The 27,066-nt window shown below is 51.7% G+C and overlaps 3 protein-coding genes and 1 long non-coding RNA gene across 41 annotated transcripts in view; 2 read left to right on the top strand and 2 right to left on the bottom strand.

Moving 5' to 3' along the window:
* LOC135971963 (uncharacterized) overlaps positions 1-4,594 on the bottom strand; it is a 107,223-nt gene extending 102,629 nt beyond the window's left edge. The window contains exons 1-2 of one of the 2 annotated variants that reach the window (XR_012415738.1): positions 4,540-4,594; positions 1,320-1,435 (exon numbers count right to left, since the gene is read on the bottom strand). This is a non-coding gene — a long non-coding RNA (uncharacterized lncRNA). The remainder of the gene's footprint in view (positions 1-1,319; positions 1,436-4,539) is intronic. The other variant, XR_010588443.2, reaches the window with a different exon arrangement.
* Positions 4,595-6,832: 2,238 nt separating this feature from the next.
* Positions 6,833-10,256, bottom strand: LOC135971962 (uncharacterized). Its single transcript, XM_065548731.2, has 2 exons — positions 10,169-10,256; positions 6,833-7,571 (listed from the first exon to the last, which is right to left on the bottom strand). Exons 1-2 carry the CDS (start codon positions 10,180-10,182, stop codon positions 6,908-6,910), a joined length of 678 nt encoding a protein of 225 aa, XP_065404803.1. The 5' UTR covers positions 10,183-10,256; the 3' UTR covers positions 6,833-6,907.
* Positions 9,106-13,461, top strand: NKX2-1 (NK2 homeobox 1). 5 transcript variants are annotated; one of them, XM_073997242.1, is made up of 5 exons: positions 9,106-9,296; positions 9,564-9,797; positions 10,236-10,380; positions 10,478-10,863; positions 11,826-13,461. In XM_073997242.1, exons 4-5 carry the CDS (start codon positions 10,491-10,493, stop codon positions 12,566-12,568), a joined length of 1,116 nt encoding a protein of 371 aa, XP_073853343.1. In that variant the 5' UTR covers positions 9,106-9,296; positions 9,564-9,797; positions 10,236-10,380; positions 10,478-10,490; the 3' UTR covers positions 12,569-13,461. The 5 variants fall into 5 exon arrangements, with proteins under 5 accessions (XP_073853343.1, XP_045252223.1, XP_065404800.1 ...); XM_045396288.3 differs by lacking the exon at positions 9,564-9,797; XM_065548728.2 differs by lacking the exon at positions 10,236-10,380.
* Positions 13,462-15,962: 2,501 nt separating this feature from the next.
* Positions 15,963-27,066, top strand: part of LOC102117647 (surfactant-associated protein 3) — a 40,378-nt gene continuing 29,274 nt past the window's right edge. For 17 of the 33 annotated variants that reach the window (XR_012415728.1, XR_012415735.1, XR_012415727.1 and 14 more), the window contains exons 1-2: positions 15,963-16,454; positions 16,560-16,739. Coding sequence is in view for 3 of the 33 variants with exons in the window: in XM_065548734.2 (XP_065404806.1) it covers positions 16,368-16,454 (87 nt within the window). In the remaining 30 variants the exon portion in view is untranslated. Of the gene's footprint in view, positions 16,740-27,066 lie in introns of all 33 variants that reach the window. The other 16 variants (XR_012415713.1, XR_012415712.1, XR_012415711.1 and 13 more) reach the window with 5 other exon arrangements.

The following is a 27,066-nucleotide window of genomic DNA, read 5'->3' as shown; positions in this document are numbered from 1 at the left end:
AGAACTATAAGGAGAATAGTGAAACCCACAATTATAGTTGAAGATTTCAACACATCTCTCTCAATGAGTAGACAAAATAACAATCAGGGCATGGAAGCCTTGAGTAACACTATGGAACAAGTTGACCGAACTGACATTTATACACACTCTACTCAACAACAGCAGAGCAAGCATTTTTCTCAAAGGTGCATATACATCCACCAAGACAGATCATTTTCTGGACCATCTGTACCCTACAACTTAAAGTATAATAATAATAAATAAATAAAAAAAAAAAAAACAAGCCTCAATAAATTTTAAAGGATTCCTGTCATACCAAGTACCTTGATCATAACAGAATCAAATTAGTAACCAATAGCAGCAAGATTTCTAGAAAACTGCCATTTAAAAATTAAAGAACATAAGTCTCTATAACTCAAGAGTCAAAGAAGACATTTAAAGGGAAATATGAACATGTTTTCACTGATTTGAAAATGAAAATGAAAACATAACCTATAAAAATGTATGGGATGCAGCCAAAGTAGTGCTTGGAGGGAAATTCTGAGTACTAAATGCCTGTTTGGAAAAGAAGAAAGGTCTCTGTGTGGACTGAATTGTGGCTTCCAGAAAGATAAGTCCACATCCTAATCACTAGAACCTTTGAATATTACCTTATTTGGAAAAAGAGTCTTTGCAGATATAATTAAAAATCTTGAGATAAGATCACCCTGGATTATCTGAGTGGACCTTCAACGTCATCACAAGCATCTTCATAAGAGACAGACAAAGAGAAACACATACAAAGAAGAAGGCCATGTGGAAATGGAGACAGATTGGAGTAATGTGTCACAAGCCAATGAATGCCAAAAGCCTCCAGAAGCTAGAAGAAGCAAGGAACAGAATCTCCCCAGAGCCTCTGGAGAGAGTACAACCTGCAGACACCTTGATTTCAGACTTCTAGCTCCCATAACTGTGAGATAATACATTTCTGATCTTTTAAGCCTCTGAGTTTGTGGTAATGTGTTACAACAGCCACAAGAAGCTAGTGTAGCCTCAAATCAGTGACCTCAGCTTATACGTTAAGAAACTAGAAAAAGAAGAGCTAATTAAACATAATGTTAGCAGAATAAAAGAAATAGAAATGAGACCAGAAATCACTGAAATAAAAAACAGAAAAACAATAGAGAAAATCAAGCTGGGCACAGTAATTCACACCTGTAATCCCAGTGCTTTAGGAGGCTGAGGTGGGAGGATTGCTTGAGGCTAGAAGTTTAAGACCAGCCTGAACAACAAAGTGAGACACTGTCTCTACAAAAAAAAAAAAAAATTTTAAACTTAACTGTGCATGGTGGGGTGCACCTGTAGTTCCACCATTCAGGAGGCTGGGGAAAGAGGATCTCTTGAGCCCAGTGGTTCAAGGCTGCAGTGAGTTATGATCTGGCCACTGTACTCCAGTCTGGGTGACAAAGCAAGACTGTGTCTCAAAAAACAAAACAAAACAAAACAACAACAACAACAAACAACAACTCCCTCTCTCTCTCTCAGTTATATGTTAATGAAGTTGTACAAAATGAAAAAAAAAAAGTGAGAAGTTTAGAGTAGTTAAAAAGTAGGTTGTGAGGGGATAGGCGGGAGGCAGGAAGAAATTAGTTTGGAGAGATAGGTTGGACTCTGTCCTGTGGACAGGATTGTGGACTAGACTGGGAGAGCCTAGGGTAGGAATAAGAGCTAGACGATTAGGTAGTAGATGATGGATGGTCTCGGTTGAGGCAGCGAACAGAGAGAAGAACTGGTGAGGAAGAAGTGGGGCTGGATTTGGGAAACTTCTAAGATGTGGAATGGAAATGACTTTATGACCAGTTGGATGAGGGAAAGGAAAAGGATATCGAGGTATTTGGCTTCAGAGCAGGTATTGAATTGTGTTCCCTTAAAATTCAGATGTTGAAGCCCTAGCTCCCACAATGTTACTCTCTCTGGAGATAGGATCTTTAGAAGGTATCTTAATCCATTTATGCTGATATAACGGAATACCTGAGACTGGGTAATTTAAAAACAACAGAATTATTTCTCACAGTTCTGGAGGCTTGGAAGTCCATGGTTGAGACACTGGTACCTGGTGAGGGACTTGTGGGGAGGAACACTGTGTCCTCACATGTGAGAAGAGCAAGACTGCAAGCTAGCCAAATATTTCATGAAGCCTCTTTTATAAGATCCTTAATCTCTTTAAGGAAGGAGGATCCCTTATGACCTAATCACATCTTAAAGGCTGCACCTCTTAATACTACCACATTGGCAACACCGGAATTTTGGATGGCACATATGCAAACCCTAGCAGAAGGTTATTAAAGTTAAAAGAAGTCATAAGGGTGGGGCTCTAATCTGTTAGGACTGTGGCTTATATAGAAAAAGATCTCTCTCTCTTTGCTATGCGAAGACATATCAGAAGGCGTCTCTGCAAGCCAGTAAGAGCGCCCTCACCAGCAAATACATCCTGCGAGGCTTTGATATTGGACGTTGCAGCCTCCAAAACTGTAAGAAAACCAGTTTTCATTGTGTAAGCCACCCAGTCTGTAGTATTTTGTTATGGCAGACAGAACTGACTAGCACAGGAGCTTGGTGAAGGAGTGGGGTGGCAGGAATTGGGAGATGTTCATGCCATTCATCTAGATCAAGAACATAGGACAAGAAGCAAATCGGGACAGTGTAAGTTCAGATTTGGATATGTTAAGTTTGGCAGAAATTCACATAAGGAGGTAAACAACTGAAAGTACAGATTGGAAGCTCTGAACAGAGGTTGGCTAGAGGTATGGATTTAGGAGCCATCAAAAACAGGTGGCAGCTGAAGCCACGGGGATGGGTATACAGTGCAGGATGGGAGTTCAACCCTGGTCTCTGAGAAGAAATGTCCAGAGATGGAGGAAGAGAACCATGATAGAGCGGTGAGTCTGCAGCCAATGAGAGAATTTCAGAAAGGGGTGATTAACATTGTCAAACGCCTCAGAGCACTGGGCACATTTCTAGGAACATGTCTAAGTATTTTGAAATGGCCCTTAAAATCAAGGAGCTGGCCGGGCACGATGGTTCATGCCTGTAATCCCAGCACTTTGGGAGACCGAGCAGGGAGAATTGCTTGAGCCTAGGAGTTTGAGGTGGCAGTGAGCTATGATTACACCACTATACTCTGGCCTGGGCAACAGAGAGAGACCCTGTCTTGGGGGGAAAAAACAAAACAACAAAAAAACAGAAAATAAGGAGCTTACGGTCTACCTAAAAAGAACACAAACACATGGCAATTAGGAAATCATTCAGTTGGGATGAATTGCTTACTAATGTAACAGAAAATTGTAATAGAGATTCATCCATTTATTCTGCACACATATATTGAGCTCCCACTATGTGTCAGACATTTAGTTGTCGGAAGAGGCAATTGGGTTTTTTAAGAGAAGGGTATGACTTAGTTGTGGGGCTGGAAAGAATGATTTCCTGGCTAAGTGTAAAAGAACAAAAGCAAAGTAACATGAGCATATTGGCTGGGATGGGTTTGGGAGGGTGGAGAGGATCTGGTTTTGACCAGAGTCCAAAGAAGGGGGAATAATTTGGGGGAAAGCCTGCCTGAGTCAATTGGTGCCATAGAATGGAGAGCTGGAAGGCACCCACCGAGTGTAGCTAGTCCCAGAAGTTTTCTTACTCCAATATTTTCTAGGGGTTATGCTCCTACTGCTCCAACACAAGGCAGAAACTCCTTGTGTCAGGCTGTCAAGCTAATAGGGCCACTGCTCCTCCAGAAAGGACATGCAGCAAGTACAAGCTACTCCATTGGTCACCAAATATGCCTCCAAGTGCCCTCCGACATGGATAGGACATTCTCATAACAAGATTCCAAGGCAAAGCATAATTAAAAGAGGACTTTAGGCATAAGAGCAGCTTCCAAGCCCTGATCTACACCTGGGCTCTTTCAAATAGCAGGTGCAAGGAGACTGGATGATCCAAAGAGTCAGTCATAACTTATATTGGCTTTGGGTGGACCAAGAGACTGCCTGACATATGGTCGGGTGGATAGTTAGAATGAGCGAATGCGTGGAGGATGTACTACCAGTCTCTGACCACTACCAGTTTTCCCGGGACCTAGTAGCAAAGCTTCCCTGAGACCGCTCTAAGGCTGCAGTTCTCCAGACGGCGGCCGGAAGAGGGCGCTGCGGCTCGCCTCGGTCTGCAACCTTCAGCCCACAAGTCCTAGGCAGCGAGGGGGAATCCAGCCTCTGTCGAGTCCCAGAAAACCTTGGGCGTCGGAGATTCCCCCTCCACCGTTTCCCCACCCCCATCCCACTGGCCTGGGATCGGTACTGCGGCCACCAGAAACTGTCTGGGACAAGTGTTGGGGGTGTCGGGGAGACGGGCTGGGGTGTGAGGTTGGAGAGGAGGAAAGGAGCGGAGGAGGGAACCCCAGCGCTGCTGGCAAGCCCGCGGGAAACGCGAACACCCAAGGCCCAGGGGCTCACACTGTTGGGACTGAGATCTGTTGGGGAATGGGGGGCAGAAAGAGCTATAGGTTTCGACTACCTGAAGCTGAATGAGGCTGCATAGGTCCTGGGGCGAAAACAGCCGCGCCGCCACCAGGATACTTCCGGAATCTGTCCTTTAATTATCTGGAGCAGCTGCGAAACTTACCTTAGAGCCTCACGAGCCCTAGAGCGCCCCGGAGGTGTCCCCGCCCCTTCCGACGGGGGCGTCTGGCGGATTCGCCGCGGAGGGCTGCAGCTCGGGCCTCGCAGGGTCGCCTGACCGTTTCAGGCCCGTGCTCCCACCTCCCGTCTCCGTCTTGGTTTAATTGCAGTTCAAAGGGGGCTGCTGAGCTCCCGCTGCTCTCTGCTTTGTAACCCGCTCCCCAGATTCCCTCCTACCCCAGGCCTCTTCCCGCCAGAGGGCGCCCCTGGAGTCGGTGGAGGAGGTAGGGGCTCTAAATACAAAAATTCAAGACGAGTTGAATCTTGGCTTGAACTACGTGACAGGAAAATAGGCAAGTTTGGAGACCACAGGTGTTAACTTCTAGTGGGGCTTGACCCGACAGAGGAGCAGATTCTTCAACACCAAAGGCCTAAGGGCCGGACTCTCTTCGGCTGACTCTGGCCCGCATAGACGCGCCCTCGCCTCGCATTCCCTCCGCAGGGCACGCCTGTGAGGGAAACTGAAAAGCAGAAGCCGCGCTCGGATGTCTCGGCGCCCCGCTCCCAGTCTGCCCACAGGCCACGATTTGAGAAAAGCGTTCCCAAAAGGAAAGTCCCCTCAAAGACTCTAGACAGTCAAGTCGGGAGAGGGAGCAGTAGAGGGATCATTCCTTCCACTGCGTCTGTGAAAGCCGACTGTCTGCACGCCCCGGGCTCCAGCGGTCCCTCCCGAGGCTTTCGGTTCTGGTGCCTGAGAAAGCAGCGCAGAGGGGGCCCTGCGAGACCCCTCCAGAGAGAAATCATCCCCCGGAGGCATTCCTCAGATTTTGGGGTTGCGGAGCAGCGACTCCCAGCGCCCATTTGCACTCCTGCCTTCCGCTCCCTGCGCCTGGTTGCCTCGATGGCACTCGCGAGCCCAGCTCAGCCCGGCCTAGAAGCCTGTGCCTAGCTATGGGAGACCCGCGGTAGCAACTGAGGGGCCCAAGTGCTTCTTGTCGAAGGTGGGAGGCCTAGATTCAGTTTCTATAAATCCAAAATACAGAATCAGAAGGAGTAACTCCTTCTGTTAGCGACTTTTGTGATCTACAAACTCAGGCACATGATCTTATCCTGAATTGTTTGGATCCCTAGCACAAACCAGGCCAGTACACAGGGCAGGTTGTGACCATTTTTTACACTCAGGAAACAGGTGCTAGGAGGCTGTGTTTCCTTAGCATTTCTTGAGGCACTGGGGGGGGGGGTTCAAAGATAAAAATGGGGCTCACCCTCAAGGAGGGAAGCCAGAAAACACACACTGGTTTACTCTGGCTGTGATGGGTGTGACTCCAGGGTGTGGCAGGAGCCCACAAGGGCGGTACTGCACGGCTGGAAAGAGGCAAAGCCAGGGTTCAAACCTAGGACTGACTTCTACTCAGGGGCTCCTCTCACGACCTTGGAATGCTGGGAGATCAAGAAATGATGCAAACACACACACAAACCTCCATTACAACCCTCTCTATCTCACTGGATCCTGCAGTAACATCTGTCAGAAAGTAACTACATATTATTTGGGTGATTTATTGTGAATGTGTAAGCTCCGTGTGAGTAGGAGCTACACCTAGATTAAGGCTGAATTTTCAGGCCTAGGGTAGTCCCTGGCACAGAGCCCCAGCTGAATAAATACTGTTGAGTGAATCAAAAATGGTGATAAAACTTGAAGCAAAATAACACTACCAAGAGACAGAGTCGCTCAGCGCCCTAAAGAGGAGTGGAGGACCACAAAGGGAGTTAGAAAAAGCAGTTGTGGAGTGGGGCGGTGAGACAGGTGGTTCCTCCTCAGTTCCACCCGGTCCAAGCTACAGACCCCAAATTAGCCTTCTGTATGAGCCCTCTGTTCTTGTCTAGCAAAGTGACACTGGAGGGACAGAAGGGAGTTTCCCTGTGGCCACGCTGGTGTAAGCAAAGGCTGATGGCGATTCCGCGCATCTAGGGCCGATCCTGGCCCTGCGCCCCCTCAGATTCCCGGTCGAGCCGCAGCCAGCGAAGCAGAGCGTGGTCGGAATTGAGGCAGCGACAGTGTGAGGCTGCGCCAGGGAAAGCTCCGCGAGGGGCCAGTGTTGGGCCCTGCCCTGACCTGCTCCCCACTGTGCCCACTCCACCCCGGAGCAAGTTAGTTGCGGGATAAAGGAAGACGCGCAGACTTCGCGAAGTGGAATCGGGGTTATTCGTATTCATGGAAAAAAAAAATCACTGGTTAGCCGGGGTCTGCCCTATTTAGCATGAGTCTAGGAGGCGGCGGAAAGAAAGGACGCTCTTCGGTCAAAAGGAGGTGTTTTGGGCCATGGGAGGGACTCTCGAGGTCTTTGCTTGGATAAGCTCGGAGATACAGATATCCTTCTCTTCCCCACAGGTGCCTTAGTCTCCGGGCTTATTTTTGGCAGTGCAGAGGTACTGGTGAAGAAGGCAGAGCCGCGCGTTGAGAAGGTTAGGGTAGGAGAGGTGCTGAAGCCTGGGCGGCAGGGCGCTGCAAAGGCCCAGGCGAGGTGGAGACGAGAGCTTGCTGGTGCGCGCGAGAAGCACCCCTGCAGGCAGAGGTTGAAGCGCCGTTCCAGTTGGTCCCAGAGTGAAGCGGGAATCTTTGCCCGCCCCAGCCACTTCGAGCTCCGCTCCAGTTCAGCTCCCAGATTCGCCACCTGGCTCCAGTTCAGCTCCCAGACTCGCCACCTGCTGCGCGGTTCTTGGGGAGGGGGTTCCTTGTCCAGAACGGGGAGGGGGGTTTCCTCGAGAACTGCAGGCCCGGTTGCCCCGGGACTCTCAGAGCCGGAGGCCAGGGAGCTGCCAGCCACGTGCGCCTGTGGCCTGCTGAGAGGTTGAAAAGCTGCCGAGGGACGAAGACCCAGGGGCTGTGGAAGATTCACCCAACTCTTCCTTTTACTCAGGTCTGGGGACCTAAAGAGGGGATGGGGATCGTCATGATAATAACTACCGCATCTTCAGTGCTGGCACTGAGCTGAAAAACATTTAAAGCTTTCAAAGCACTTTGATGTGCTCTATCTTACTTGAATCTCACAAAAACATTGTGAAGATTGATCTCCATTTCTAAATGGTGTTGAGACTGGGAGAGATGTACAACATTCTACACTTGGTGTTTCTTAAACTTACCAACAACTATGAAATAATGGCGAGTCAGAGAAAGAAGCTGGGTGACAGGGAAACCCACCCCGCCTTCGAAATCAGACCCCATTCGGGACGCAGGCCCGGCCAGGTCGTGCCTGCAGACAAGGTCTGTATTCAGCGTTGCCAGTTCTCCTCTGTGGTTCGCTTAAGCCCGGCGTCGCCTCCCCTCCTTGCTTAGCCACCACAGTAATCAATGCTCAGTTCGGCCGGTCCTGAGAGCGCCCCCCAGAGAAGCCCCTGGGAAGGAAGGGCAAGGAGCGGGGCTTCGCGCTGGTCTTTCGCAACACAAGCGGCGAGCGCATCTCCCTGCGCAAACGTAGAGTGGCCTCCCCAGCACTGCCGTGGGGACCGCACAAAAACGCGGGCGCAGGTGGGAGGGCGGAGGGTGCCCTGAGCTTTCTTTAGCCTGGTAAAGAAGGTAGGCTGTGAGAAAAGCCAATGTTAGTATAGACGTTGGCTTTGTATTGAGGGAGTAAGAGCACTCTTCAAGGACAGGGCTGAAATCTTTAAAAACAAATAAAACTTTCTCTACTATAATTGCTATTAATAATTTTAAAAAGGGAGCCTGGATGAATTAAGTAGCTCAAAACTGCCTGTTCATCATCATCAGGAGCTCCCTCTCTACAAGGAGGGGAAAGAAAATGTGAAAACAAAAACTAAATTCGAGAAGCTCCTTGACCAGCGCGGTTGTCTTGCAGGTACCCGCCAGGCCCGGCCGAGGAGCGCTCTGCCCTCCCAGCCCCCGGCGCGCAGAGGAGGCTAAAACAACCAAAAAGAAAGCAAAACAAAAACAATAATAAAAACGTTTAAAATCCACGGAAAAAAACCGGAGTCGGTCTCAAAATCCGCGCCGTTCAGGGCTCCACTCGGTAGTCGACTCGGCTGCAGGCCCCGGCCTGGTCCGAACAACGCGGGGGACACCCCCGACTCCGCTGGGGATCGCAGCCCACAGCTCCCCCTCGCCAGGCGCCCAAGGACCCTCAAGGCGCGGGGCCCACACTTGAAGCCTGGGAACGCGCAGACAGGAAACCCACTTCCTCCTAAGCAGTTTCTTGCTCGTCGGATGAGAGGCGCCCAATTGAAGCAGAATGATCCTCATCTACTAATATCCAGCGTGGCCACAAAGCGACTGGCCATTTACGCCACCACTTTAAACAAAGATATTTGGTTATTCCCGGGAAGCAAGTGCACTTTTGCATGGCTGAGCTGCGGGCGGAGGCGAGCCTCAGCCCAGCCTCCCGCCCGCTGAGCTTCCCGCACCTCGGCATTCGCCCCCTCCTGGCCAGCGCTCCCGCCGCCGGGGTTCAGGCTCAGTTCCGCCCGGCAACAGACTGGCGGGCACTCACTCCGCTCCCTGCCCGCGCCCTCCCTGAAGCATCGGAGGGGAAAACAGCGTGGCTCTGGGCTCGGGTGCTGGGGCTGTGATGTCCTCGGAAAGTCAGCTTCAGCCCCAGAACCCCGCGTGTCTGGGAGATGGGCGAGGGTCAGGGACACCAGGTTTGTTCGAGGTGGGGCAACTTCAGTGACGGACCCTCCCGTGAGACCCCTTCCCATCATCCCAGCTCGGGGGGCCAGTGCTGTGTTTGCTCGGCCGGGGGTGGGGGTGGGGAAAGACCTGGGGGGAGGCGTGTTGGTGGGGGTGGCCCACTGAAAAACCACTGAGCTGCGGGGGCGGGTGGTGGCTCGGGGATCCGGGACAGCCTCCGGGAGGCAGTCGATCCCCTACTCAGCGCCCCCTCCGCCCGCTCGGATTCTCTCGGGTAGGGGGAAAGGGGGCGGGGAGCAGAGGTGTCCCTCTGACGGCGGCAGAAGAGAGGCAGACAGACTGACAGACACGTAGACCAACAGTGCGGCCCCAGGGTTCGTCCCCAGACTCGCTCGCTCATTTGTTGGCGACTGGGGCTCAGCGCAGCGAAGCCCGATGTGGTCCGGAGGCTGTGGGAAGGCGCGGGGCTGGGAGGCCGCGGCGGGAGGGAGGAGCAGCCCCGGCAGGCTCAGGTGAAACCCCCACCCCGTCCCTCGGCCCTCTTCTCCTAAAGACCTGTTCATGTCCGGGGAACCCCGACCGAATTGGAAAGTGGTTCCACTTTGTAACTCAGCAAGTTGGTTGCAAAGCAGCATTCACCTTCCTTCCTCCCAACCATCTCTCCTCCTCGGTTACTCCCCCACCCCACCTCCTGCCCTCCCCGCTCTCGGTTCCCTCCTCCTTCCCCACCCCTCCACCTCCTCCCCGCGCTCCGCTGGTACCCCACAAAAAATGGGGGTGGGGGTGTCCAAGGGAGGGGGGAATGCTTTGGGTCTCGTCTCTGCCTCTCTCTCTCTCTTTTGAGACCTAAAAATCCTGACAAGTGAAACTTAAAGGTGTTTACCTTGTCATCAGCATGTAAGCTAATTATCTCGGGCAAGATGTAGGCTTCTATTGTCTTGTTGCTTTAGCGCTTACGCCCCGCCTCTGGTGGCTGCCTAAAACCTGGCGCCGGGCTAAAACAAACGCGAGGCAGCCCCCGAGCCTCCACTCAAGCCAATTAAGGAGGACTCGGTCCACTCCGTTACGTGTACCTCCAACAAGATCGGCGTTAAGGTAACACCAGAATATTTGGCAAAGGGAGAAAAAAAAAGCAGCGAGGCTTCGCCTTCCCCCTCTCCCTTTTTTTTCCTCCTCTTCCTTCCTCCTCCAGCCGCCGCCGAATCATGTCGATGAGTCCAAAGCACACGACTCCGTTCTCAGTGTCTGACATCTTGAGTCCCCTGGAGGAAAGCTACAAGAAAGTGGGCATGGAGGGCGGCGGCCTGGGGGCTCCGCTGGCGGCGTACAGGCAGGGCCAGGCGGCACCGCCGGCCGCGGCCATGCAGCAGCACGCCGTGGGGCACCACGGCGCCGTCACCGCCGCCTACCACATGACGGCGGCGGGGGTGCCCCAGCTCTCGCACTCCGCCGTGGGGGGCTACTGCAACGGCAACCTGGGCAACATGAGCGAGCTGCCGCCGTACCAGGACACCATGAGGAACAGCGCCTCTGGCCCCGGATGGTACGGCGCCAACCCAGACCCGCGCTTCCCCGCCAGTAAGTGAGGCCGCCCCACTGCGGGGCCGCGGGCTGAGCTCAGGAGATGAGGCGAGAGCCGTCCAGAAGGCGCGGCGCCGGCAGGCTGCGCGCTGGGCATCAGGGAGGGCGGCCCGGCAGCGGCGCCAGGGACTTGGGTGCGGGAGCTGGGGATGCTTCACGCTGCTTGGCTGGGGATCCAAGAGCAGGCACTTGGTAGCGCTGGGGTCCTGCGGTCAGATGCGGGTACTCGGCGTTTCCTAGGCGCGGTGGACTGGCAGTTCTGTTCCGCGCAGAAGACCTCGGGGAGCCGAGGGAAGCGACCCCGAGCTCAAGGAGCAGGGGCGAGCAGAGCGCGGAGAGGCTAGGCCCGGCCAGGAGGGAGGCTGCCCTGTTGGGAGGCACTCGAGCGCCCGTCCCGGCCCTCTCTCCAGCGGAGTCTGGGCAGGTGGGAGGACTCGCAGTTCCAGAGGGGACTCTAAGGGGCCGAGCAGGTGCCCTCACTGAGGCCGACAGGAGAGAAGCCAAGAGGCAAAGCGTCTGGGGGCTCCAGCTTTTGGAAGTCAACACCCCCTTTCCTAACCTCTCCAAATTGGGGTCTACCGTCGGACCCCAGCTCCCTGCCTGAGCCCAGTTCGCCGCCTGTGGCCAGCTAATCCCATTGCTCTGACCTGGGCTGGGCACGAAAGGAGCAGAAGCGGCCTTTCCCCCAATGCGTCTTTTGGTTCGAAAGAGGGAACTGAGACTGAGGGAGGGCAACCAGGGTTGAGGCTGTGAGCGCTCTAGTGCAGCCCTCGACGGCACGGCCTGGGGCAGGCGCTGGCAGTTCCCCGCGGATGGGCCTCTTGGGGCCCAGCGCTAGGCTGCCTGGGTCAGGAGGGCGCCGTCGGGTTGGGGCGGGCCGGGCGGGCCAATGGCGCGGAAAACAGGGGTGGCCTGGCTCGGCCTGGCCCCGGCCGACGCTGTGCGTTTGTCGCTTACAGTCTCCCGCTTCATGGGCCCGGCGAGCGGCATGAACATGAGCGGCATGGGCGGCCTGGGCTCGCTGGGGGACGTGAGCAAGAACATGGCCCCGCTGCCAAGCGCGCCGCGCAGGAAGCGCCGAGTGCTCTTCTCGCAGGCGCAGGTGTACGAGCTGGAGCGACGCTTCAAGCAACAGAAGTACCTGTCGGCGCCGGAGCGCGAGCACCTGGCCAGCATGATCCACCTGACCCCCACGCAGGTCAAGATCTGGTTCCAGAACCACCGCTACAAAATGAAGCGCCAGGCTAAGGACAAGGCGGCGCAGCAGCAATTGCAGCAGGACAGCGGCGGCGGCGGGGGCGGCGGGGGCGCCGGGTGCCCGCAGCAGCAACAGGCTCAGCAGCAGTCGCCGCGACGTGTGGCGGTGCCAGTCCTGGTGAAAGACGGCAAACCGTGCCAGGCGGGTGCCCCCGCGCCGGGCGCCGCCAGCCTACAAGGCCACGCGCAGCAGCAGGCGCAGCAGCAGGCGCAGGCCGCGCAGGCGGCGGCAGCGGCCATCTCCGTGGGCAGCGGTGGCGCTGGCCTTGGCGCACACCCGGGCCACCAGCCAGGCAGCGCAGGCCAGTCTCCGGACCTGGCGCACCACGCCGCCAGCCCCGCGGCGCTGCAGGGCCAGGTATCCAGCCTGTCCCACCTGAACTCCTCGGGCTCGGACTACGGCACCATGTCCTGCTCCACTTTGCTATATGGTCGGACCTGGTGAGAGGACGCCGGGCCCGCCCTAGCCCAGCGCTCTGCCTCACCACTTCCCTCCTGCCCGCCACACAGACCACCATCCACCGCTGCTCCACGCGCTTCGACTTTTCTTAAGAACCTGGCCGCGTTTAGACCAAGGAACAAAAAACCACAAAGGCCAAACTGCTGGACGTCTTTCTTTCTTTTTTTTCCCCCCTAAAATTTGTGTGTGTGTTTTTTTTTAAAGAAAATAAAAACAACCAAGCGCACCCAATCTCTTAAGGAATCTTTAAGCAGAGAAGGGCATAAAACAGCTTCGGGGTTGTCTTTTTTGGTGATTCAAATGGGTTTCCCACGCTAGGGCGGGGCACAGATTGGAGTGGGCTCTGTGACATGGCTCTGGACTCTAAAGACCAAACTTCACTCTGGGCACACTCTGCCAGCAAAGTGGACTCACTTGTAAATACCAGGAATTTTTTTTTTTTTTTTTTTTTTTTGAAGGGAGGACGGGAGCTGGGGAGAGGAAAGAGTCTTCGACATAACCCACTTGTCACTGACACAAAGGAAGTGCCCCCTCCCCGGCACCCTCTGGCCGCCTAGGCTCAGCGGCGACCGCCCTCCGCGAAAATTGTTTATGTTTGATGTGAACTTGTAGCTGTAAAACGCTGTCAAAAGTTGGACTAAATGCCTAGTTTTTAGTAATCTGTACATTTTGCTGTAAAAAGAAAAACCACTCCCAGTCTCCAGCCCTTCACTTTTTTTTATGGGCATTGACAAATCTGTGTATATTATTTGGCAGTTTGGTATTTGCGGCGTCAGTCTTTTTCTGTTGTAACTTATGTAGATATTTGGCTTAAAAATAGTTCCTAAGAAGCTTCTAATAAATTATACAAATTAAAAAGATTCTTTTTCTGATTAAAACCCTCCTTTTTGTTTGGTTTTGATTTGGCTTTAAATGGCTTTGAGGGCGGGGGCTTGGGAGGATCTTGTCTCTGGTCTGATGAGATTCAAATTGTTTGGGTTTGAGCTCAAAGGATTCTGAACCGGGTAAGGAGGTAAGGAGGCCAGGCCGAGAGTCCTTGCCCCACAGGAAGAGGGAGTTTTGTTCTTCTTTAGAAATTGTGTGGAACCAAACCTGGAGCAGTCCTGAGACTGCAATGGAGGACCGAAATACCAAACTACTTCCACCAAAAGGGAGAGGGAGAGAGAAAGAGAAAGAGACCAAAGAATTCATTTTCTGAGTCAGGCTTCTGTTGATAGGAGTTTCAGAAGTATCTACTGTGGTCTCACAAACCTGAGCCAAAGTTCTAAAACAGTGAGAGAGGACACCCATTTTAAATAACTCTGAGTGAGTTATGGTTTTTAGCGAATGGATCGCCTCTGTAGATTTGAACATCAAATCTTTATTTCTAATCCGTGGCTGAGCTCCTTCACAGAATTCGGTGGGAGGCTGTTTTCAAAAGTGAGGAAGTCATTCTGGGGTTTTATTTCTGCCCTAAAACAGGGATCCCTCTCGGGGACCAGCAGCAGACACCCACAGCCCCTGCTGCTTTTGGCTCCTTTGGCCTCCAATGGAGTAACACTGGGTGACAGGCCTGAGGACGTCCCAGGAAGGACTTTGTGAGCTGAGATTTCACTCTTTGTTGTACCGGTTTTTCTCTCTGGGATCCTAAATTTTTGTAGTAATGAATCTTTCTCCTGTTTGCAGTTCTTCACCTCCCAGCCACTACCTCCCATGCCAAGCAAAAAAAAAAAAAAAAAAAAAAAAAAAATCATTTTTGATTTCTTCTTCCAACCTCTAATTTCCTGGTTTACTCAGTGCTTAGGGTTTGTGTTGGGAGACCCATCAGGGATGAGAGGGAGGGGCGAAGGAATGGTTTTGAACATAGAAAAACTAGTCCCTGGAGGGGCTGTAGCCTCTTGCGGGTCACCCTTGCCAAATCTACGGACGAAAGGCAGCTGAGCGAGATGCCCCTCCCAGCACTTTCCTCTAGGCCTGGAAGTATTGGATTATGGGCACTTGATTCTTATTTGGCATGTACTCACTTCTCGCCTAGATTTTCAACTTTCTTTTTCTTCCTCTCTTTCCCTCTTTCATTTCATTATGTCTGCATCTCTTCCCAATCCCTCCCTCCCGCTCCCCCACCAACAGCTTGTGAGGAAAGCAGACTGGCCGGAGTCCTCGCTCCGGTCCCAATAGTCCTCTTTGTTGACTTCCTGGAGGCTCCTCTGGGGTGGTGCCTTAGGACTGGGGGCTAGGCCGGGCTTTCTCCCTCAGAAACCTGGGCCTCACTGCTGAGATACAGTTTCCAATATCCAGAGGGACTCGAAGATACCCAAGAGGATGGTTGGGTCTAGTGAGTGTGCTGGTTGAAAGGCGGGGAAGGGAGATTTTAGCAGGTCTCACATTTTGGAAAACAAACAAAAACCCGTAAAGTTTGACCACTTGCGTTGGAATGGTCAGCTGTGGTTCCGGGACCGGGAGTGTAGGTGGCTAAGGCACCCAGCTCAGGCCGGCCGGGAAGGGGATGTGGATACTGCAGCTGCTGTTTGGCTCTAGGTCCGGATCCCACGGAATTGGAGCTTCGCTAAACCTGCCCCAGCTTAGCCCAAACCCGGGCGGGGACCTGGCTGGCAGTGCCCGGCTGTGGTCCAGGCGGCTGCCCCGCACCCCATTCTAACCGGGAGCAAGCCTTTGGGAGTCACAATTTGAGTAGGCTGTGGTACCTTCGGTCTTATCATCTTTGCACTGGATGGAGTTTCCAACAAGTACATTCTTCTCCTCGACGTCTAGAGTCGGCGTAGTTCGAAGTCTGTTTACTTGTCCCGGGGAAAGCTGAACTCAGTTGGGTTTGGGGACCGAGACAAACAGGACCTCAGTCTCTTTCTCCCCATCAATCACGATAGCTCCATCCGCTCCCGCTCCCGGCTGGGGGACTTGTAGCAGCTGCAGGAAGAGACCTAGAACGCATTCTGAAGCGTTTCATTAGGGAAATAGGTGGCGCTGGGAGCAGTGCAAGAGGGTTCCGCAACCTGGGGACACCCTCCGCCCCTACAGCACCGTCGGCTTCTGGAAAGCCGACCGTCCTCCTTTCCGGGAATCTCCTGCATCAACTCGTGCCCAATTTCTGGCCTCCCCTCTCGGAGAAATCGGCCTTCTGAGGATGCCCCTGGCGCTGAGGTGCTTGGAAGCTTCTGAGGTTTGGGAGCAAGTACAGTTCACCCCGAGATCACTGCGAAGCTTTGCCTCCGCCAAAGTACCCTACCAATCCCTAGGCCCCAACGGCTGCGAGGAGTGGGGGAGATTTTGCACACTGCACCCCCCCTTCCTCCTCTCCCCACCCCCACTTCGCCATGTAAACACGAGGACTTTCTCGAGAGCCTTGGAGAGCCGCTCTAGTGGCTTCGGGCCCTGAAACCCCAGACTGGGCTTGTTTGATGTTTAGCATCCCAAAGCGGCTCCCCACCCTGGCCCCAGCCTGGGAACTGGGAGCTGTGGGCAGGAGAGGAAGGAAAGCAGCTCTCTCAGCTAGCAAGGGGGTCAGGGACTGGGCCAAGCTCAGAAGAGGGTAGAAGAGCGAGACAGATACGCTCCGAGTAGGGGAGACAGGGATCCCGGGCTGTTGCGACTACCAACAAGGGCACGCACTGCGGTCCTCAAGGCCAGGAGGCGGATGGGGGCAGGGAATGCCTCAGCCAACAGGGCAGCGGCTCGGCCCTGCTGCTGGCCCGGTGGGAAGTAGCCTGGGGCCCAGCGAATGAAATCCGAGTCTGGCCCGGGCAGTCTCCGCTAGAAACGCTCTGGGCGCGCACTCCTGGAGACGCGGATGCCCCGGGCGCTCCAGACCAGTGTCCTTGTAGGAGGCTTCTTCCCGAAGCTTAGAGTTTGGCCTTTCATAGGGAAAGACTTGCTGGTGAGCCTTCTAAGGAATTTTAAATCTTCCTGGGCCAGGGCTGGGAGCGAGCTCTAGTGACAGTGTCTTGGTCTGGCATCCAACTCTCCAATTTTGAGGCCGCAGGGAGGAATTCTCAGACTTTAGAGGCCGCACAGCCTTCAGCGCGCTCACCGCGTCCAGGCGTCAGTGAGGGGCTATCTCGAGGCGCGAGTGCACAAAAGGTAGCGCGAATCTCTTCTCAGGCGATCCAGATAAGAGGAAATGAGAGCGAGGTTTTCTGACTTCCAGCTCATTAGGGACCAGGTAAGGTCAATGCTTTCTCTATTATGTCTTTATCTTAAAAGCGGGTCAATTTAAGATAAGGGAAAAAAAATCCAGGATCTGTGTGAACCGTGCTGATAAAGACTGACCCCTTTTCTGAACTAAAAGCAAGCCAGGCAGACATTCATTTTCTATAAACAAGAGAGTTGTTAGAAGCTGCCTTGAATTCTGATCGTATGTCTCCAGACATCGCTCTCCCTTCCCTGCTCCCCACCCCCCAATTATTAGCGCGAGGAAGCGGAGTAGACGATTTTATTTGTGGAGAACTCGGAAGCCCATTGGGAGATGAGAATCTGAGATGATATGGTTCTTAGGCATGGGCTACTGGCTTGTTTAGTTCAACTAGGACTTTCTTTTCGAATGGAAAGGAAGTGACAGACACGGGTATTGGGAGGGAGGAGGCTGAATGTTTTCTCTGCTGTTAGATTCTGGTTAGGAGACGCTGGACACCATGTTCCTCTTGCTCTCCCTGCCTTCCTAGCTGGCGCGTTCCTCCTCGTGCAGTTGTGTTTCTGAGACTTCAGGCCACCCTCTGTGGGGCCCAGTTTAGTAGCTTACCTCAACTTGGAGCATAGGAAAGTTTTCTGGTGCCCCTTCGGCCAGTTGCTCCTAGAAGGAGTCTTATTTTCAGTCACCCTCTCTGGAAAGTTTGTCCACCCAAGCTGAGGGAATTGGATATGGATGGGAGTAGATGAAAGTAAGTTTTACTGAAGGGGGTCTGCATGTGCCCTTATCCTCACCTCATGTAGTTGTGTTTCTGAACTTTCTTTAATGAATCTCAAAGGAATGGAGAAAGAGCAGACTCAGCAACTTGGCAGCACAGCTCTTGCCTCAGCTGAAGCCATAGCTGAAGTGGCTGGCTGTATTTCTCTCTGATAGTGACCTAATGCCCAACTTGGTGGGCATCGAGGCATGATCCTGGGCTCCTGTGCCTCTCCTCGTTTGATAATGTTTCCCGTTTGACCTCTGCTACCTAAGCATTTATTACCCTTGTTGTTATGAGTTGTAGCCAAGTTTTGGAAAGGGTTAGATTTAAATCCATTTTGCTGTTTTATCTATTTTTGTTATTTGTAGGACACTTCAACATAAATTGATCACTGTTAGTGTTCTGCCTGAAATATAAATAAAACATAACATAAATGTGGCAGGCAAAAGCACTTGTTAAAGAAAACTCTTGCCTCCCACATAAAATCCACATCCGATTCTGCTTACTCTGTAAGTGATTGCACACAGATTTCTATGTATTTATATATATGTGTGTATAGAGGTATATATACATATGTATCTATCTTATACACACGTATATATAAATATCGATCTATCTTACACACATATATTTATTTTATAAGACATTCAAAACGAAAAATTGTAGTATAGAATTCTCAGAGATTTTACAGAACCCGTTAGATGCAAGAACATTGAATAAATTCACTACCTCAATTAAGGTGTCTCATTAGTTTCCTGAAAAATTCAAATAGACCAAAACCCTTTAGTTTTACCCACTTTAAGTTAGAATATTTATTTATTGTCATGTGAAACTCTGGATAACTAATTATGTTTTAGGAAATATTAAAATTTTTTCCTAAAGAATTTGAACTTGGTGTCTGAGACACAGCTGTGGATAAGACTTCTTGAGGCATTCTATAACAAAAAAAATATTGTCCCTGGCTGAACTTGCCCACCTATAAAAATCATTGGTATAAATACTACTGCCCTGGGGCAACAACAGCAACAAACAAATGAAAACTGTTTCTGCTCTGCATTGGTTGCAAACGTCTTCTTGATTTCAGCCTTTAAGCCTTCACATAGTAGTGGAAATAAGAATGCAGGTCTGAGTGTTGTCTGACAGCAAGGAAAAAGGCAAACTTTTTTTCCTCTCCCTTTTCCCCTCTATTTCACACATTTCCAGAGAATCCGGTCTTTAATTGTTAGACCTTGCTGTTAGTAACAGCAGGCTGTTGGTGGAGTGTTAAACATTCTATTTCTAGAGTATTGGTGATTGCTGATCATTCATTTCTATAAAATCAGAGATATCAGGCCATGAAGTATCTTTGGATATCCTTCCCCTGTCCCTGTGCTCTGGATCCAGTCTATGGTAAACGACCCACAACAGGTTGGCCTCTACCTTGCCTGTATTCTCCCTCCTAATACTACTGCTCTAAAGGTCCAAAGCTCTAGGAAAACAAGACTTTATTTGGCTCGCGTGCTACTGATTTACCTGATCTCTCCAGCACACGCGGGGCTGAGTGCGCGCGCGCAGAAGTAAACCTGGGAATTACCGTAATGACACGAAGAGGACCGAGAGCTAGTTCCTTTGAGCTGACTGCACGCTCTGCCATAAACCTGGAGACTCAGTCAGTGTCTAAGGAACTGGATATACCTATGTGTAAAGCGAACCTCGCAAAGTTATGGTCCCAACAGAGGCTTCCAGAGCATTAGGTCTCTGAAGAGACTTGCAGCGACAGACTTTTCTAGAGGAGACTCAAGCCGCAGAGGATTAAATCTCTCTCTCTGCCTGGCCACTTGATGGTGCCTCAAGGTCTGCAAGACCTGGGTTGCGACTAAGGGCCTGGGGGGCTGTGCAGTGACAGCTTCTTCCTTCCCTTCTGATTCTACTTCAGAAAGAATTGCAACTCTCAAACCACCGTGGTGCACACAGCACACATTCCTACCGCAAGCCACAGCAACAAAAGTTGTAGCTAGTTCATTACTACCCACTGACCCGGCAGTATTAACTGAAATGTTGATTAGTGCTCCCTGGCAGTACTGTTCCCTGGCAGGACTCCTGCACCTGGGCCTGGGTGCAGTAAACTTTGGAAGTGCTGCGTTGTATCATACCTACAACTCACACAATAGAAAAAGCTCAGACATCTCTCTACACATCTACATAGTCCATTCACTTCATACTGAAATCAAACAGAAAAACTTTTTAGAAGTATTTAACAAAAAGCCAACCGACTTATGGCCATCATTTAGCACTGGGTGGGGGTAAAGAGAAAGAGAAACCCTTTGAGATATATGGTAGCATGCAAACATGTTCACATTAACCTTCCTGTATTAACCATTTTCTATCAATTACAATGCCACATCAACACAATTAGTTGTTGAAAATTCTCAACATGGCTAAATACTTAGATTGCATTGGTGGTGCGCCTGTGAAAGCTAGTTGGGGGTTGTGTATGTGGTTCTGCTCATTGGAAAGACAGAAGAGAGAAAGGGGGCTGGAAAGGGGACTGGGAGAAAAGAGAAACAACTGTTCCTGGTGAAAGTGTGTGGGCTTCTGACGGAGGCTGGGGCAGCTGAGAAGTGCTGGTTATATATAGCTAGGTCAAAGTGATGGGGAGGTGGGGGTGATGGTGGATGACTGTGTATATACTGTGCCTGTGGTGTTTAGGGGGTGATCCTAGAGGGAAGGGCCTGGGAGACGGCTGGGAGGTGGTGTGTGTACCATGTCTGAGCTTTGGGCCGGTAACACAATGGCAATGTAATTATCTGGCTGAAACACGCTCAAATGGCAAAAAGTTGCAAAATAGATCGACCTCCCAGAGAAGAGACAGAGCTGGTTACAGAGGTCTGCAGCCATCATCCTTTTTTCAATACATTTTAAACAAGAGGATCTAGCTAGTGATTCTGATTCAATACACATAATCAGTTTGCAAGTCTTATTTCCATTTGAAAACAGGGCCATTTGCAATCATAAGAGCCGGACACGCTGAAAGATACCGAGCGCATTCCGAGCAGATGATGGGTGACAGAATCTGTAGGCAAGCACTAAATATTTTCTTCCAGCTTCAGACCTTGGGCATCAGTCTTCGGTCCCGACGTATTTTAAACGGAATATTACTGTTGAATATATAATTGCTTAGAAAATGGAGACTCCATGGTTGGGAGGAAAAAACCGGCAAGAAAGGTGACAGAGGAACCTTGTTGATTGTGCTTCTCCTCGGTACTGGTTAACAGTCATTTAATGAAGAGTCTACCCATTGGGTAGAAAACTTGATAGAAAAATTGAATTGGTTTTTAAGGGAATGGCCGCCAGAAGGGGTTGCCGGGGTTAACATTCTCAGGCTGGAGCTGCGAATCCCTGGCTGGGTGTGGCCGGGACTGGCAGGGAGTCTGCGGGGCCTTCAGGGAAGCCCAGGGACAACTTTGCGACCTCCCAACGACGCCGCCAAAGACCTGGGGGCCCCTCGCGGCCCGGCTGTTCCAAATGGGTTGCCAAGTGTCTAAACTAGAAGTGTGGGCACTTGAAATCGCGAGCTGTCTTAGGGTCTCTCGCTGCGAAAGTTTGATTTCCAGGACCAAGAGAAGCAGCTGTCCCAGGCGCTTAGTTTCCGGCCCCGCAGCCTCATCCTTCCCGCACCCCCCACCTCTCAGTCTCCCCAGTCCCAGTCCTTACCCCGCCCACCCGCGGCCTCTCTCCAGACACCCAGCCGGCAGCCTGGCTCTCGGCCCCCGCCCGCCCCGCGTCCCCGCGTCCCCGCGTCCCCACGTCCCCGCGCCCCGCCCCGCCCCTGCCCAGGTTCTTCCTCCAGTTCCCGCGCTGGGAACAGCCTCGGCCGCGCGCCCCCTGCGGACGCGGCCCCCAACCCCTCCTGGAGATCACAGCGGCAAGTCTGGTGTGCGGAAGAGTAGAAACTTCCCGGGAATTTAGATCCCAGAATATACAAATATTAGTTCACTAGGTAACGACGATGATGCAAACTCCAACTTGTAGGGCTTTAAAAAAAAGCTCTTAACGCACAATCTTTCTTTGTACAAATAAACGAAACCAAACAAAGCCAGCGAGGTACTGCTGTTTCCCTGGTAAATTTTCTTAAGGAAAAGAGAGATTCCGTCTCTGCCCAAATATCAACATCTAACGAATTTTCTAGGAGACTGAAACTCAAGCTAATAATAGTATGTGCTTAATGCTAATTCCATTTTTATTTCAAAGGGGGGTAATTTATCAGTCTCTTCAAAGTGGTGCCTCGTAGGCAGGTGCTGTGTTTTTGGATATCCTTGTAAAGCATTTTTGCTTCTGGGAAGATCTCAGAAGAACCAATAGATAAGATGTGTGTATGTCGGGGGATGGAGGTGGGATTCTTTACAGCTCATGGCCCTGCTTGTTCAATTTCCTGCAAAACTCATTCTAAAAGCCCCAGGGTTCTCTTTAATAGGGGCCAAATGGCAAGAACCCCAAAGAGTTAAATATTTCATTCTTCCTCCCTATACCTCCTTCATTGCGCCTTCCACCCCCAGCTATAAATTCTAGATTTTTTCTTTCGTCTCTGGAACCCATCCTGTGGATAACTGAGAATGACCCAGAGGCACTAATCTGCCCTGGGGTGAGGTGGTGGTGGCAGTGGAGGTAAGGCCTCCCACAAGCTCCCTGGTTCTGCAAACTGGGAGGACAGAACTCCTATAACTGGCAGGAGGTGAGGGGGATGCTGGGACCCACAGGACCTAGTCTGCTAGGGGAAAGGGAAACAGGCTCCCATGACTGAGGACACAGCCTCAGACCAGGCGTGGCTGGGTGGACAGGAATGTGGTGCCCAAAAGCAGCAGAGATCCAGGACAGGAAGTTGCAGTCATCTGACAGCCCCATAGAGATATATTGCCCACATGACTATTTCTAGAAGTGGTTGTGATTTGTGTTGATCCCTTCACACCCTCCCGGGCCCAGGATGCACAGGCGCTCGCTAACCCAAATCTTCAGGTGCAATCCTGGTCAGAGAGAAGAAACTTCAGCCTGCCCTTCTCAGGGAGACCCCTTCTGCCTCCCAAGTGTAGGTGTGTGAGACCCTCATTATTACCCCAAGATCATGTGCAGAAGCATCAAGCATCTTATTCTTGTTTTTACAGCCTGGTGCGACTTTATTATCTACTTTTCATCTGTTTCTTCATCCTTCCCTATTTTCCATTTCTTTATTGCAATGCCTATGTTTTCTTTGCTTTCTTGTCCAATTCCAGTCATGGCTGCAGTCCTACTTTATAGGTAATTCGGCAATGTTTATCCTAATGTCAGTACTAAAAGGAAAAGTAGAGAAAGTGGATGGGCTAAGTAATAAATAATGAAAGCCAGTAAGGTCCATATGGGAGACCAGTTGGGGAGTAAGAAGACCAGAGAACAGCCAAGGTCAGCCTATCAGAGGACTAGGGAGAAAAATGATGGAAGCAAAGAGAAGCCGCAGCCTGGAGAAATTCAATTAATGTCAGTAGATGGGGAAGAATGAGTACAGCCGGGACCCAAGGCATATGCCTCCCCTGGAGGGGCATAGAGAGGGATAAGGAGGAAGCAGATGTGTGTATGGCAGTCTGTCTCTGAGCTGAGGGGCAAAACCTAGAAAAGCTGGCCTTCCCTTCTTCCAGGCTTTAAGAAGGGGAACTGTCCTGCCAGAGCAAATTAAAAGGCTGGGGAGTCCAGGGGTCAGGACCAGGAGTTCGCCTGCCGAACCCCAACCTGCTCCTCCACCCTGGACAGCGCCGGGTTCTGTACCCTGTGGAGGAACAGATTCAAGGGAACCTGGGGGCAGAGGGCAAGGCCAAGGGGAGAGGAAATAGCTTCTAGAAACTTCTGTGGAGACAGGCAAAACTCTTTTTCTGCACACGTGTCCCATTCCTCCTCCCTGTAGTTTGGAGAGGGCATTTTAGAAAAAGAGCCCCTTGGTTTTCCCCGACCCTGCGGTTGGACAGCGCCCCCTTTATTCTCCGCGAGCGCGGCCTGGACAAAGGCGTCACTTGGAGGGAGCCTCAGCTGCCTGGGAACTCCGAGCGGAACCCACCCCGCTTCCCTAACCCGAGTCGTTTCCCAGGATGGAAGGCGGATCCCGGCTCCCCGTGATCAGGCTAGGCCGCAGGTTCTGGCTGGGCTGCACCCCCCAGGTCCCCGCCCCCAGCCCCCACCCCCTGCCCCGCTGGCCGGGCTCCGCAGGGCGCTCGCAGTTTCAGAGCCCGGGGACCCCGGCGCAGGAGGAGGCCTGGGCTTGCCCGGTGGCTCAGCGTGGAGAGAAGGAGAGGGGAGTCCCCCGCCCCCCACCCTCCAGGCTGCTTGGGGACTTCGAGGGGCTTGGAATCCGGGTACTCCTTTTTATGAGGTTCAACACACTGTGAGATATTTTAGCTGCAACACAACCCTTTTAATACCCAGTATGACACCGACTGTGTGAACGAGGCCCTTATTTGCTTGGTGAACGCCGGGGTGCACATCAAGACGCTTCCCTGCCTGGGAGGCACAGAACCCTCTCCATGGGCCCCGAGGCGGGCAACCGAGGTAGCTGAGAGGGACCGCGGCCCAGCACCGGCTAGTCTGGGTGGGAAGGCGGCAGCCCAGACTTCATGCGGTCGACACCCTCTGCTCGGCCCCAGCCTAGAGGCCGCCAGCATTTGAGTCCCCTCCCAGCCGCGGCTCCGCCGTCGGGGCTTTCCCCGGAAAGGCCCAGGCGCCACCTCGCGAAGTCAGCTTGGCCAGCTCCTGAGCCCAGCTCTGTCACCCCAAAGCAAGGGGCGGCACCCGCGTCCTTCCTCGGCGACCTGCGCGCTCCCGTCCCTCCCGGTTAATATTCTCCGATAATTTCCGAGGCAAAGATTTCCATCTTTTGGGCGAATTTGTTTCATCTCTCTTGAATTCAGAAACAGAGCCTTCAAAAGTCTTAATGTGTGTTTATTTTTTCTAGCATTCAAATGAATGCGAAGCCACGGATCGAATCCCGTCACTCTTTGGGGGTTAGCTTCTCCCGATATTTCACACGGAAAACAAAACTGGGTCCCTCTTATTTGTACTTGTCCTTAACCTTTGCAGCAACTGCTGTAGATGCGGCTCTGTCCATTCTCTAATAGATTTTACCAGGGGCTGGTGACAGAGAACTGATTTCTTTTCTATTAGGGTTTAGCACATCTTTGTTGAAGGCCTGTAGAATGACCAGGGATTAGATTTGCATCTCTTAGACGCCCTGTGTGGTCTTTGTGCGAAGCTTGTAACTGTTAAAAATGACTTGTTAGGAAGCGTGTGGGCTCTCATCGCTCTCCTTTTGACAGAATGATTGTGAAATTCAGATTGGCCCTGTAGGATTTAGCCCGCAGATTCCACCTGAACCCTAAGCAATTAGACCCTAATCTCACTGCAATCATATTTGAGTTAGGATTTGTTGCACTTTGTTTACTTCAATTAAAAGCAGTGGAATAATTTTTTTCCAGCTTTTAAAGTGAAATCTCCAGGCATAAAACCTTAGGACTTCTTAGAAATGCTTTTGGTAGTGATGGGGATTTCTTTTCCGTGTGGTTTCCTCCAAGTCCTCATGACCACCCCCTTCCTTCTCCTATTTAAGTGACTCCTTTTTTCCCCCTGTTGCTCGCCAAAGCATCTTCACAGGGGGCTGAATTCGCGGCGCTTGGGAAGAACCGCGTGGAGATGACGTCCAACTGGAGGGGCGCCCAAGCTCCAGCCGTCGCCCAGGGCCCGGATGGCGATCCTATGTCCCGCTGCCGCGCGGAGCTTTCCCGCCCCGGCCCACTGGCTGACTGGCCCCCGCGTGGGTTTGGGCAGTGGGCGCCAGTCGGGCGTCTTTCTTCCTGCGGCAGAGCAGGCGCTTCTAAGGCGCTGGCCGCCAGCCCCCCATACGGCGACTGAGGGGGCGGCGTGGTCAGCCTGACCTCAGCGTGTGTTCCGGTAGCCTCCCGCCCGCGCCTGCAGAGCTACCCGCGGGGACCTGCTGCGGCCCTACTGCGCAGGGTCGGCTCTAGGGGTGGGGGCGAGCGCTCTTTTTGGCAGGGTCTTCCTCTGAGCCAGCACTGGCCCGGCGGCCGTCTCACCTCCGGAGAGCTGGAGACTTGACTTCTTCATCTCCTCGCTGGGCCCCAGAGGCCCAAAGCCCAGGATTCTGGGCGCAGCCTCCTGCCGGGCGGCACAGGGCCTGTCGCCCAGGTCGTCAGGATCTCTGTCGTTTAACCCCGATGCAGTTCTCAGAAGCTGCCTGCAATTGCTGTCAAGTCAGGTCACCTTAGTAGTATTTCTTGATCTGTGGCATCTATTTTCTACATTTGTTTAGGTGGTACGACTTTGTCACTTTTATTTACCCAGAACATCTCTTCATCTGGGAGACTTGACAATGACTTTGGGTTATCGTTTATTCCATTTTGATTCAGGACCACTTATTTGCTCGTAGTGAGTTTGATTCGATTCCCTAAATTACTGCTTCACCTTTCTCAGTTAATATTCATGAGCGAGCGAACTGCAGGATTTAACAAGAGAAACGGAGGACTTCAATGCCATTTATTGTTGAAGGGGGAAGAGGGAGACACCGCTTTTTAAACTACTTAATAAACTTTTAAATAACAGGTGCTCTCATGGTCACTTGACTCAAAGAAGATATTTTAAAAAAATTCTTTGTATTTAATTCCGTAAGAATAAAGTCAGCCTGCAAGCTATCTCTATCTGTATTCCTGACTAAAAAATTTTGAGGAGGAAATACTTTGCTGAGACTAAGTACTATGTAAATGCAGAGCTACTGTAACTGATTTAAGCAGGGAGTCCTCTCTTCCAATACTTTCTGAGGTGCAGTCTGCTTAAAAACAGATCCACCTCTTTAGATCGTTCTTATAGCTAGTTACTCTTAACTTTATTAAGAATCTTTAAGAATTCAAGGGAATAAATGAGAGAGGTTCTGTCTTGAGATTGGATGGTGGGGAGGTGGGAAAGCGGTTTTAGAGAGGAAGGGGAGCAAGGCCATGGTGTAATAATCTCTTTGAGATCTACCAGGAGAAGTCTTGGTCTATTGATTGAGGATTCCTGCTACAAACCAATCCTGTGTGCAGTTTAGTGCAGTTTTTCATTCGTGAATAGGAACTGTATCAAAACCCTAGTGTGACCATGACAATTGGGTAATCACACACAAGGCATCTGTGCTAATGGAGAGATTCTGTAAATATGTTTCTAGTGAATACACAGATAACAGTCACAGTGGAAGGGTCAGGTGCCACAAATCATAGATTACTCTGCCAAGGGTTGCCAGCCATCTGAGGAAGGACATTAACTGCCTTTGCATTCTCAGAATACTCTCCTCAGTTCGTGATTTCACTTACTTGACCCTACTTCTGTTATTAAAAAGCTGGCAGGCACAATTAAGGGCAAGCAGGTTGGCTACCTACCCTTCTGGCAGCTCTCCAATATTCCCATTTAGCTGCCAGGAGACATGGAGAGGAGTGAATCACTCATGAAATCCTGTGGGAGCATCTAAAAGGTACGAGGAAAACCAGTGGCAGTGCGCAGGTCCACCAGTCGGCCCCATCTCTAAGTCTGCTATCTCATATAATAAATCACTGGGGGAATTCA

The sequence above is a fragment of the Macaca fascicularis genome, chromosome 7 (genome assembly GCF_037993035.2).
Source record: "Macaca fascicularis isolate 582-1 chromosome 7, T2T-MFA8v1.1".
NCBI lineage: Eukaryota > Metazoa > Chordata > Mammalia > Primates > Cercopithecidae > Macaca > Macaca fascicularis.
This window is presented reverse-complemented; position numbering and strand designations above follow the sequence as displayed.